We start from the raw sequence: 12,989 nt of genomic DNA on the forward strand, positions 1-12,989 counted from the left end.
TAAAAGGTCAGTTGAAGAACACCAAATTTCAAACTTTCTATGTTTTGCTAAATAACGGATCGTAGAACCATATTAGTTATAAATGAGATAAATAGGTAATGCGTAGTAGTACAGGATTTACTAGCTTTTGCCCGCGGTTTCGCTCGCATACGGTTCGAAACGTAATTCTTGTTCAATCGTTTACAAAACAAAGTAAGATTTCAGTTGGATCTGTAGATTTCGATGTACGGTACAGTAGCCATACTACCATTGTTGTGTAACAATGCAACAATCGTTGCAATCATTTATTTAGAAAAATAGTACGTACATTATTATGTGCAACCAAATCTTATATTTCGTCATGTTTGGAAACTTTCACTCATGTGTCTTTCCATCTTTTTTATGTAATACGTCGGTGGCAAACAAGCATAAGGCCCGCCTGATGTTAATAAGCTAATGATAGGTCAGTATGTATGTATGTGTGTATGTTTGTAACGATAATACTAGAAGATAGTTATGTCATAGAGTTAGAAGATGTTATCAGAGCAGTCAGGCGTAACAAGTTAGGTACTTGTATTATTTTTCCTACTTACAAAAGGAGAATTCTTAGCAGTAGGGTAAGGTGGTTGACAGTGGGTCGCTGGTGCACAATAGGTCACGCACACTACGACGAATCCAAATACACTATTATTAATTTATTACGCGCCATGGATACCTCTGGCCAACACGTACCTACTAGCTCAGTGCCCACGGGACCGCGCGAACAGAACGTCGTGTGCAGGTGTGAACGTGATATCACTCCGCGGGTAGCATATTTACGTAAGTTGGAATTTATCGTATAATTTCGAATTATATGCCATTGAATGTCTTGTTATCGTTTTTATTACTACCTTGATTAAAAAGCTATTGTGTGTTTTAACATTTTCCGCTATAAATATTTTTGTTGTATTTGTTTTTAATTATTTAATTTTTTTGGCGTGTGGGTTGACATTGGGTCATATGGGTCAAGTACACAATGGGTCAGATTTAGTACACATTCCTATGTTACAGACTGCCTCGAAAAAGGGTCACACCTGTAGAAATGAAGGCGGAATACCAAACGAACGAGTGGAAAAAGCATAGGCTGCCATAAAAAAATCTTGGAAGACTATTTTTATGTGGCTCTTACTTATATTGTATGGTCAGAAATGTTCATTTCAGAAATATTGATTCCATAAAAGCATTTTGAGTAGTTAATTATTTATATACGCATAATAATTATTGGTCTAATTTTCTTACATTGTAAAGTTTAAGTTAGATAACAAGAAATATTTTTTTTTTTTATTGTATGGCTGTTTACTAAGCTTGTATGGCCGAAAGTGGAAATTCTTAGAAATTGGATCTTTTAGTTAGATGATCAGTACACCTATGTTACTAGGTTTTGATATTTAGTATTGACTATTTTAATAAAAATTAATACACGTTTTGTTTCATTCTTTTTCCCCTTATCTTTCTGATATGATTCTCTTTGGTCTACTGTGGACCACTGGTATATCCATTGTTCACACCCCCCGTTGCACAGTGGATCAAATTCCATTTTTTTTTAAAAAGCGTTAGTGACCATACATGTCTCATAATATAGCTTTTAAACCACAACACAATAAATCTTAAATAAATGATGTATATAAGAGTCCAAACAAAATGTAAATATGACAAACCTTTCCTGGGATATGGCCTCCGAAAAATTGAGTGATCCACTGTCAACCATCTTACCCTATCATCTTCCATAATTTAACTTTGCGTCTCGAACTATAGGTTAAAAAAATGTAAGTAATTAATACTTAACGGTAATTAGTGTCACATACAATATTTTGGAGTTTTGCGTACAATTTTGCGTACGTTTGTATAGGGTTAATGCGAAAGTTAAATGTAAGACGTGATTGCGTAGGGTGATTCATAAAGTAAAGAATAACATAGTACTTATACTTATGATATAAGTATATATATATTATTTTTAATTTCTGATCAATTTGAAAAATTGATAAAGCTTTTTAATTATGATATCATACATTATTTTTATTGTCATTATCTAAGTGGACTTGCAGGTATGACAGAAACAGTAAAATTGAGCGTATGAGGAAGGATGAAATCTGAATGAGTAGTATAAATGAGAGTCACATAATAGAAAGAAGAGAGGTTTAGCTAAATGAATGGATGGAGGGTCGTTTGAAGATATGAAGGGTTTCCTCATGTTTGCAAGTCTGAGAATAGTGACGGCAGTTATTGGAATTTCGAAATGGGGAAAGGGTTACACAAACTTGATACCAAAAGAGTTAGGTGTTAGGATAAATAATTTATACCTTTTACAGGTACATTCTTTTGGTAACAACATACTCTACATGCCGCTAACAAACGAACTAAACACACACCCTGTGTCTTTATGGGATAAATCAGATAATTTTGTCTGACATATATAAAAAAAAAAAAAATGTGACTTAACATGGAATCATATTTATAAAATTTTTGATTTGATTAAAACATTGATTGTCTGATTACTCTTATAATTATACATAGGACATTATGCCGAGAAAGGAGGAAAATTATTGATTAGTATTGAGTTGTGGACTGGTTCCTTGAACTATGGGGAGAACAGTTGTCAGTGGCTACCTGAGAATAGAAAGGCTTTTTCTTTCTAGTGAAGAGATCTTTGTAAGTTCATAATATCTGGACAATGGAGATAGCGGGTTACCTGTCGGACAATGTGACTAACTACCCATATGAGGATGCAAGGATTTTACCATTAGGGTACATTTGATTCACAACCAAATGCTTTTACTGGAATGAAAATTCTGGCTGGTGACAATTTGACTCATGTGTCTGGGTAACTATTAAGTTCATAATTCGTGCTGGATCAGTGAGGTTCTTTTGAGTATTGGTCACTTTTATTCACCACAACTATGAAAATGGGAAATTGAAAATTTCAATAACTGAATTATTTTATTGGTTATTTTCGTTTAACACAAAATGTTATTTTGAATCAAACGAAAATAAAAGGGGCAGATGTAACGGACCACACAGTCCTCGGTTCAAATCATAAGATATATCTATAATAATTATGCTTAGAAACAAATGCATACAGAGATAAAAACTTAAAAATTGCAAATAAATAAAACGAAAACAACTTACATACGAAATGGAATTCCAACAAATTAAAAATAGAAATTCTCGGAATTAAAACCGGCACAATAGGCGTTTTAGGCACATTAGGCGAAATCGGCACAATAGGCGTTTTAGGCACAATAAGGCAAGTCCGGCACATTAGGCGTTTTAGGCACATCTGGCGAAATCAGACATTCTTAGCCATAAAACAACACAGCGCATGCGTTAAAATCGGGACAATAAAACTCAGAGCGCAGCGTCAGAGAGGGCATTCGGCGAGGGAACGTTGAGGTGTTGACATCAGGAGTTTAAGATACAAGATTGAGAGGTTGGAGACTGGCGAGAAGGTATCTTGGTAAAGTAGACTTGAAGACTACCAGTAAGTGTCCAAATTATTTATTTTGAATGTGTTTATATTTGTAATTTTAGATTAGTGCTATTTTCTGAAGGTGATAATTTTAAATAGTGGTACTTATTCATTTCATATGAACAAGATATTCATGAATGTTATATTTATGTGGTAATTATTTTAAGTCGTTCAAATTTCAATTTATTTATTACATACAATTAACACTAACGGTTAATTTGGAATATTATTAATTAAAATTCGGATCTGAGTATCCCTAATATGACTACTATTTAGATACATAAAATATTACACATATTTACTTTATGTACATACACATTCTATTAGCTAGAATCTCTTTGGGTGATTAGAAGGATTTTCATACTATTGTCTCATCTTTAAGTAAGATAATTTTGCTATATCAATGAAAGTAGGATTAATAACTTTATTTATTGTTCATAACATGTAAACTTTATTAGAGTTAAAGGATAACTTGTGGGAATTAATACTAATACTAAATACTAGGGAGGCATAGGACATCTATGGATGTTAGGATCCTGTCGCTATCAAGGAGAATCATTGATATAAAAATAAGATTGTTCACAAAAATTGAATCATTGACACTGGCCTCGAGATTGGCAGACTTTGGAATCATCATTCCATTTTCATAATATGGTTAACGATAACGTTGTCTGGGAGACCAAACAATTCTAGCATTGACTAGTGAAACACGATGTCAAGCAATGGACCACTATACTCGGAACGTGGGAAATTGCACGCATATAGAATTTATATTTTGTGATCTTGGACAACCTTCGATGGCTATGGCCGAACCAAAATATATATATGGGATGGCGTGTGAGTCTGGGGTTTTGTCGTTCGAAAGGCTAGATCAATGAAGTATTTGTCTTAGTATCAAAAGAAGGTCAATGAATAGGCCCAATAAAGGGTATCAAAATAGATATTCTGTTTCCTTGATAGACCAGGGGTAGGCAGAGCAGTTTCTATCCTGACGTTAGAGGACTTGGTTGCAGAAACATCCCAAAACATATAAAATTATACCGGGATTAAAGGATCCTTGATTAAATATTTGATATCTACTATTATGGTAGTACATTTTTAAGTAGAGCAAAGACACTTTACATCAGTTTACTTTTGTTCTAAGGATCCCATTTGTTCAATGTTTGATAAAGCATAAATTGAACCAGCAACCTAGTTTGTACATATGCTCGAGCGAGGTCCTTATAATAGGCTATATTATATTATACACCTATTATTCCTACGTATAAGGGACTCGTGGGTCGGAAACAATTAACCCCATTTTAAATAATGTCTTGTATTTATTTTTAATATATTTCCTGTATTTATATTCCTTACACAATTTTACCATTCTCACACACTTTTATCTCAACGCACTAAATTCTTTCACAAATGACGTTCTCTCAGCTTATTATACCTCAAGTGAATATATTACTGCCTTAGTTTTATCAACTTAAATTTACCCCTAATAGCAAGTTCCTAAAGGTAAAAAGAATCTGGATTGCTACGCACAACTACGGGGTCCTACCACTTACTAGACGATCACAGTATTTGTTTTAATGGCCAATTTTTAATAGTGTATTGTTTTAATTAGGGCTAACAATTTGGACTTAAGTTAGGTAATTTAGGGTGTAATTAATTAAGGGGTAGCGGGGTGTTATAGCATGTCTTCTTTTTGGGGTTATAAAGCACAAATCTCCATCCCATCTATTCGAGAAGTTGTCGTGGAAGTCCACCCGCAGCTCTCTTGGGGCGCGTAATTGCAGTTGGTGACACCTCGACATTCTTCAGCAGCCTTTCGTGGGAGCTTCCGGTACATGGCAACCAAGTGCTGGAACAATATTCCACCACCTCTCAGGAACCTGCAAAGTTTATTAAATTTTAAAATTAAACTCAAATCACTCACACTTCAACACCAGCGGCAACAGGAAGCTTTAACGTATGACACAAGTTTTTGTTAATTTATTTATCTTGTTAGTTTTTGTTAATTTATTTATTTATTTAATTGTCTTGTTATATTTAATGTAGGCTATGCTAGACATGTTTACTAATGATAAGCAAGTAATAATAATATAGTTACCCGTTTTAATGTTCTCTCTTCTTTATTACTAAATGTTATTTACTGTATTTCACTTTTAAGTTTTATTGTATTTCTCTTCCTTTTCCGTGTCGTGGCATCCACCTCTGCATGTTTAATAGTTTTTCATGTACTCGTAGCTGTTTTTCGTTATATGTTCATGTGTACAACGTAAATCCAAGCCTATTTCATAACTAGTTGCAAAAACTCACTTGAATGTAATTCAACACACGTCTAATTATGTACTTCGCACTTGATTACTTGTTATTTAAGATTATAATGTACTCGAACTCATTGGCACGCTGTACGACCTGACCGGCCATTTTTATTATTTTTTATGTAAAAATGTATACCTACCCGCAGTCTAGATGGCGCTGAATACCGCCTCGCAATTGTGGCCGCGTTCAGATGTTTCGGAGGGGCAGGCCGTACAGCTGCGTTCGTGGCCCACCAAGTGGTCTCGCCGGAAGATCAGCGCTGACCCCTGGGTCAGCATCTATACTGAGGCGGGACCATTTCGTGGTAAACCCGTCATACATTTTTTTTTAAATATTAATTGTAAAATTGTATATAATACTTATGTAGATAATTATGTGTTTACCATGAATAAACTATTGAATCTTTAATCTTGAATCTATCACTAATGTGGCGCTTGAAACCTCTCAGCCCCCACCTCGATATTTTAGGAACACAAAATTAAATTCTACCAAGGAAATCCCTTGTTCAATGACCGCCTTATTTTACCTTTTTTACGCGTACACGCACAACTAATTGTAGTTATCTCCTGCTTCGTCGTTTCATAAATAATGTATAAAAGATATCATTTGTGAAACCAATATGATTGACAGGAGAAAATATAGACGTCAGGTTTCAATGGAAAACTATGTTCGGAAGCTTTAAAAGCTGTCTACCTTCAATGGGTTGTTCTTGTTACAAGCAATTCTTGGTGCGAGTTTTATGTGAGAACTGTGGTGTTATGAATAAGGATTAGTTTGTACGGAGAGAAACTAGGAATTGGTACAATTGATGTCAAAAGTGTTGGATGAAATGTTGGATGTGTTGGAGTGTTGGGTGTGGTTCTTAAACCACAAGTTTACATAAAAATATTTCAGTGTACTTAGGATTTTAGCATCTTATATTACATAGTATATAACGTATTACCTAATTACACTAAATACTTATTTTTTTAGTACAGATGGTGTTTTTTTACGCACTAGTGCGAGAAATGGTTCATTATATGCCAGGTCGAAACTTCGAAGGCTCATCTGTACTGAAAAACGTCGTACGATACACGTGCGGAAAGGAAATTCGTACCTCGTGTCGATTTAAACACTCCCTTCGGTCGTGTTTTAATTTATCGCCATTTGTTTCAAACTTCCTTTTTTACACACTTGTATCATAATGTACCTACGTATCGTATATTGTTGATAGTTGCCCTTTAACGGGCAAGACTCAAAAAAATCGTGAATTCAAACCTCATCGCCATCCTGTAGTCCTAAAAATTCCGTACAGGAAAAAACTGCAAAAAGATAATCATACAGGCTGGTCTTTTTTGAGACCAGTGATCTACACTCGGTTTTTATTGAATTCCGTTAACTTTAAGGGAAGGTTCTTTGGGTCAAATACAATTAATTTCTCTAAGAAACTAGCGTCCTAAACCTTACTTCTCCCTTCTTGAATTAATAAAAAAAATATATCACTGAACACGTGTCGTGTGTGGCATCCCTTACCACTTCCATACTAGGTTATTTGTTTTGACCTTTGCGGTCAGACACTTGACACTGACTTTAATGTTATGATTAAGGTCCTCTCACACTAATTAATTCATTTATTAAGGGATATACCTACAGAGTGGTTCCTGATGATGAACCTAACTGAGTGTCGAATTTAACGGAAAACAATAAAAACACGGTGCATAAAGGATTAAATAACTACAATGCTTTTTATCGAAAAATTAAAACTTACGAGCAGCTTTTGGTGGTGGTTTTTATATTTTTTTTTGCGTATTTTACTTTTTCCGGTGGGAGGGACAGGGAAATAAACTTCATTTAAAAAATACGCCAGTAAGTATAACCAAGTACTTTTAACGGGTTAGAACTGACTGACTAGCACTGATTGGCGGATTAGCGAAGTAATTTCCTAGATGTGTTGTTTATGACATTAAAGGTTTTGAATTGAATTGATTTTGATTTACTGTACCTATTTCACAATCGCAGCTACAAACATCGAATTTAAAGTTAAATATTTTTGTTTCAGAAACGTCAACATATTCGCAGCGAGGCTGGCAACCCTACTGGTATTGCACACGGGGGGCGCCGGCCTAGCATCGCCCACAGTCGTCACACGGCCCGCAAGCGTACAATGGCTGCCCACAGATAACCAAACTGTCTATACGTTCCCACCGGGAGAAATTCAAAGGTAAGAGAACAACCTTCAACAGAACAACATATTCGCAGCGAGGCTGGCAACCCTACTGGTATTGCACACGGGGGGCGCCGGCCTAGCATCGCCCACAGTCGTCACACGGCCCGCAAGCGTACAATGGCTACCCACAGATAACCAAACTGTATATACGTTCCCACCGGGAGAAATTCAAAGGTAAGAGAACAACCTTCAACAGAACAACATATTCGCAGCGAGGCTGGCAACCCTACTGGTATTGCACACGGGGGGGGCGCCGGACTAGCATCGCCCACAGTCGTCACGCGGCCCGCAAGCGTACAATGGCTGCCCACAGATAATCAAACTGTCTATACGTTCCCACCGGGAGAAATTAAAAGGTAAGCGTAAGCAGAAACGGCTAACGAATCTCAATATTTCTCCGCATTACGGGAAAAGAATAAAAAAAACACACTTTCGGCGGGAATTGGAACCAGCATCTTCTGTAATCCGTTCTGCAAGCTCTTAACCATATGAACTACGGAAGCCACGCTGGACCCCCGGAAATTATTACATCTATAACCTAAACACAAAACTAAAACACACAAACAAATTAAATATTTAAAAAAAAAAAGAACCCGACATAGTCGACCGATTTTCATGAAACATGGCTAAAACACTACTGACTAACTCAGCTTTCAAACAAAAAAAAAATAAAACTAAATCGGTTTTTTCGTTTGGGAGCTCCGATGCTAGAGCGACGAACCGCCTTAGTACTTTTGAGATAAAAATAATGATATTGTCTTCGGTTACCGCGATAGTTACTCATGAAATAAAACTATGGAAACGGATTAAATCGCGTATAATGAATTTAAAATACATCCCGACGTTTCGAACTCTTTACAGCGTTCGTGGTCAACGGGTGACTGAGGAAAAATTAAAATGTGCAAAAGCTACCCACTTACAAGAAATATTAACGAACCATGACCACAAATAATCTAGATTTCTAAGGCAGGTTCACACACTATTAATAAAGCTAGTTATACAATATTCAAAAAATTTTTACCCTTACTCTGTTAAAAAATAATTAACCAATTAATCTACACAAAATTGACAAAGAAACAAACTGCAAATGTCTAACACCATACAACACAAATGCCTCACAGCCTTCGTCGTGCTTGTTCCATTATCAGATGTACTACTGGATCCCAAGCCGGTGGTAAAGTAAAGCCATCCTCTCTATTAAAGTTTGGATATTTCTTGATCTCAATGGCCTCTCGCAACATTCTGGGTATATATCGCTTCTCCTTAGCGAGAACCAGAGGCTTGTCAAACTTTATAGCATGATTGACTTTATCCATGACATGTTCAGAGACTGCAGACCTTTGCCGACTACTACTCGTATTAACTAAATTGTCAAAATTGGGGTTCAAAAGTTTTAAGCCTGTGTCGAGAGATGGCAGTCTATACATTGTGATTACTCATTTTACTTTGACGGTAACTCTATAAAACTCGATCCTCTTTAAGTAAGAAAAGTAAGACTAACAATTTTCATGTTGTAATTATGTTAAAAGAACCAAACTACGATTCAGATTTAGAACAATCAGGAATAATATATAAATTAAATGTGATGCAATTTATACTATGTGTATTGAATTAGCCAAAATAAATATCTAATCATTAATACACGTGATACATACACGCCCACATTTAGATAAATAACTACTTACCTAACTACAATTCAAGAAAAATATAAAAATAGTAACTTGTTAAGGTTTTTTTATACTACGTCGGTGGCAAACAAGCATACGGTCCGCCTGATGGAATACGGTCACCGTCACCTGTGGACGCCTGCGACTCAAGGAATGTCACCTGCGCGTTGCCAACAAATTAGAAACTTCTAAGTTCTAAGGGGGTTTGGGTTGCCGGTTGCCGACGAATCAAAATGGAGTATTATTCAGAAAAAGTGTCCATTTTCATCATTAATAACAGAAAAGTTGAACGTCCTTTTTAAAAGATAATTCTGACGAGGTATCTGGTTCCCTAGGCGAGGATTTTCCGACAAAAGTTGGAAGCATAATTTATTAAAAATTTCTTTTGCATAATCCAAAGAGTTCAAGCAAAAACAATTTGAATTTATCATGCCAGGTTAAAACTACGAAAAACATTTGTCAACAAGAAATATCTTGTGTATACACTATGTACTTTACCTTTCCTATGACATACAGGTTGTTTATGTATTCACGAGCAATTATTTAAGAGATGATTTTACTATGTGACCAACACAGAAATTTTGAATTTATAAAAACTTATTTTTGTGGTTTGTAATTTCTACACAAGAGTATTTTTTGGTGCTATAATAAAAAAAAATAGTTTAGGACATCGTTACATAGACCGACTAAGCACAACGGGAAGATCGAGGAGGTTACAGCAAAGGTTGGTCCATAATAAAAGTAGCTCAGTATAACCTATTATGACATGTGACATTGTCAAGTTTTTTTATTTATTTATAAATTGGGCCCACTCTTGGCCACAGACTAGCCAAAGGAAAAGACGTGGCCTACGATGGAGTGAGCTTGCCCAGAAGATGCCTGTTCACTCTTGATTTGAAGGTTGCCGGGTTATATGAGCTCGGAAATATATTAGCCGCCGGCAAAAAGTAAAAGTTACCATATTTACCATAACGACTTAATTAACTCGTATCTATAATCAAATAACGCTTTTCGCATAAGCGATAATGAAGGACTTTTTGCAAGAGAACGGCACAACCATACTAATATTGTAAATGGGAAAGTGTGTGTGTCTGTTTGTTTGTCCGTCTTTCACGGCAAAACGGAGCGACGAATTGTCGTGATTTTTCAAATTGAAAAAATTGAGGGGGAAGGAAGAGTGAAATAGGCTGCTTTTTGTCTCTTTCTAACAAAAAGCTAACTAAATAATATCCTCGTAGCGCCCACCATACAACAATTTTGCTAGGGAATTTTGATTCTTATTGTACTTGAGTTTGAATTCAATTTCATTTTTTTGAAAAATTTTAGAAACAAAAGAAATTATGTTTTATTTGTTTACATGAAAGTTAAAATTCCATTGAAACCATTATGTACTTTAGAAAGTACATTGGGCGCCACGAGGATATATATTCGCCCTGTGAATTATTGCAGGTAACAAAATAAACACGCTGTATGTAAAAATACACAAAGGTACAATAACTTTTCCAATAATTCGAAACCCTTCGATGATAAGGGTCGAAGACGAAATATCCTGGTTTTGAAGGGAACTCTTTTTGTTTTCTTTTGCAAGTGAACTGGAATGCTTAACTCTGGTGTCCCTTTATTTGGGACTGGTTTAATGTAGCGTTATATTGTCCCTTGATAGGTTTTCAAGTGAGTTGTATACATAATATACACCGTGTTTTTTTTTTGTTTTCCGATAAATTGCACACGTCGTTAAGTTCATTATCAGGAACCGCCCTGTATATCATTTTAGTTAAATTCGTAAAAAAAAATTTTTTCATCATTTTCACACATAAATGATTTTATTATTGTGAGAGATCCTTAAGAATAACATTCAAGTGATTGACGGCACATTTTAAAACAAATAACATTAGGAATTGGTAAAGGCTGTCACACACGCGTTCAGTTATTATCTTTATTTTTTTAATAACTCAATAACCGTAAGAGTTAAGACGCAAGTTTCTTGGAGAAATTATTTGTATTTGATCTAAAGAACCTTCCCTTAAAGTTAACAGAATTCAATAAAAACACAGTGTATAGGTATGTATAGCTATTTGTTAAATTCGAAAATTAGTACATTAAATACCTTGGCCAGTAAAGTAAGAAATGTCTCAGATCATGTAATTGTCAGCCAAGTCGGAGCAGAGGACAACAAACATGTCATCTGGGGCCAAGGTGTGAATACTATTTTTCTGTTCGACGGCAAGTTCGTTCAGCGGAGCGGTCCGAAATTCAACGCTTTCCGGCCTGAGAACAGAATAGTACATTACATCAGAGGCCGGGAAAATGAGGATTTCCGGCCAAGTGGGTATATACGGCTGAGCGAGCGTGCGAGCGAGGCCGGATAGGGATACGAGGCCGGGAATCCGTTTTCACGCCGAGGCATGTATAGTGCTTTTCTCAAACATACAATGAAATAAAAAAAATGCTCTAAAGGACAATATTTTATAAAAAAAAGTTACTTTGCAGGCCTAGGCCTAAAAAATAATATGAAATCCCTTTACAGTCCTCTCGAGTTGTTGCGCCCAAAAAGCGATACTTCCCAGCCCATTTTAAGGAACGTAAAGACAATATTTCATTGCATGTTTGAGAAAAAAATATTTTCTGGAACTTCCAACGTTTCTTTTACATGGTATTTGTCTTTACGCATTTTTCACGGCAACGTTATTTTGTTCGTGGTAATGGGCCGAAAATATCTTCATTTCCAGCTTTTAGTCGATTCATCAATAATCCGTATCGGAAGCTATAAATAAAGAGAGGCGCGTAGACAAGATGCCAAGAGTGTTGTAGTAGCTAGATAGTTGAAGACACAGACACCGGTTATGACGACCGGTCTGGCCTAGCGCGTAGTGACCCTGCCTGCTACGCCGCGGTCCCGGGTTCGAATCCCGGTAAGCGCATTTATTTGTGTGATGAGCACAGATATTTGTTCCTGAGTCATGGATGTTTTCTATGTATATAAGTATTTGTATATTATATATATCGTTGTCTGAGTACCCACAACACAAGCCTTCATGAGCTTACCGTGGGACTCAGTCAATCTGTGTAAGAATGTCCTATAATTTTTATTTATTTGTGGATTAGTAAATTGAGCGTCGTAGAGACTCCATTCGTTGGAATCGAAAGATTACGTCCATCATCCTTGCGTTATTCCGGCATTTGCCGCAGTCACCCGTTGACCACGAACGCTGTAAAGAGTTCGAAACGTCGGGTTGTATTTTAAATTCATTATACGCGATTTAATCCGTTTCCATAGTTTTATTTCATGAGTAACTATCGCGGTAACCGAAGACAATAT

The 12,989-nt window shown here is 36.0% G+C and overlaps 1 protein-coding gene across 1 annotated transcript in view; it reads left to right on the forward strand.

Moving 5' to 3' along the window:
- The window catches only part of LOC125230965 (protein NDNF-like), a 117,539-nt gene that overhangs the window by 41,652 nt on the left and 62,898 nt on the right, over nt 1–12,989 (forward strand). The window contains exon 2 of the mRNA XM_048136284.1: nt 7,836–7,997. Within this exon, the coding sequence (XP_047992241.1) occupies nt 7,836–7,997 (162 nt within the window). The remainder of the gene's footprint in view (nt 1–7,835; nt 7,998–12,989) is intronic.

Source organism: Leguminivora glycinivorella, chromosome 11 (assembly GCF_023078275.1).
Source record: "Leguminivora glycinivorella isolate SPB_JAAS2020 chromosome 11, LegGlyc_1.1, whole genome shotgun sequence".
NCBI classification, from domain to species: Eukaryota; Metazoa; Arthropoda; class Insecta; order Lepidoptera; family Tortricidae; genus Leguminivora; species Leguminivora glycinivorella.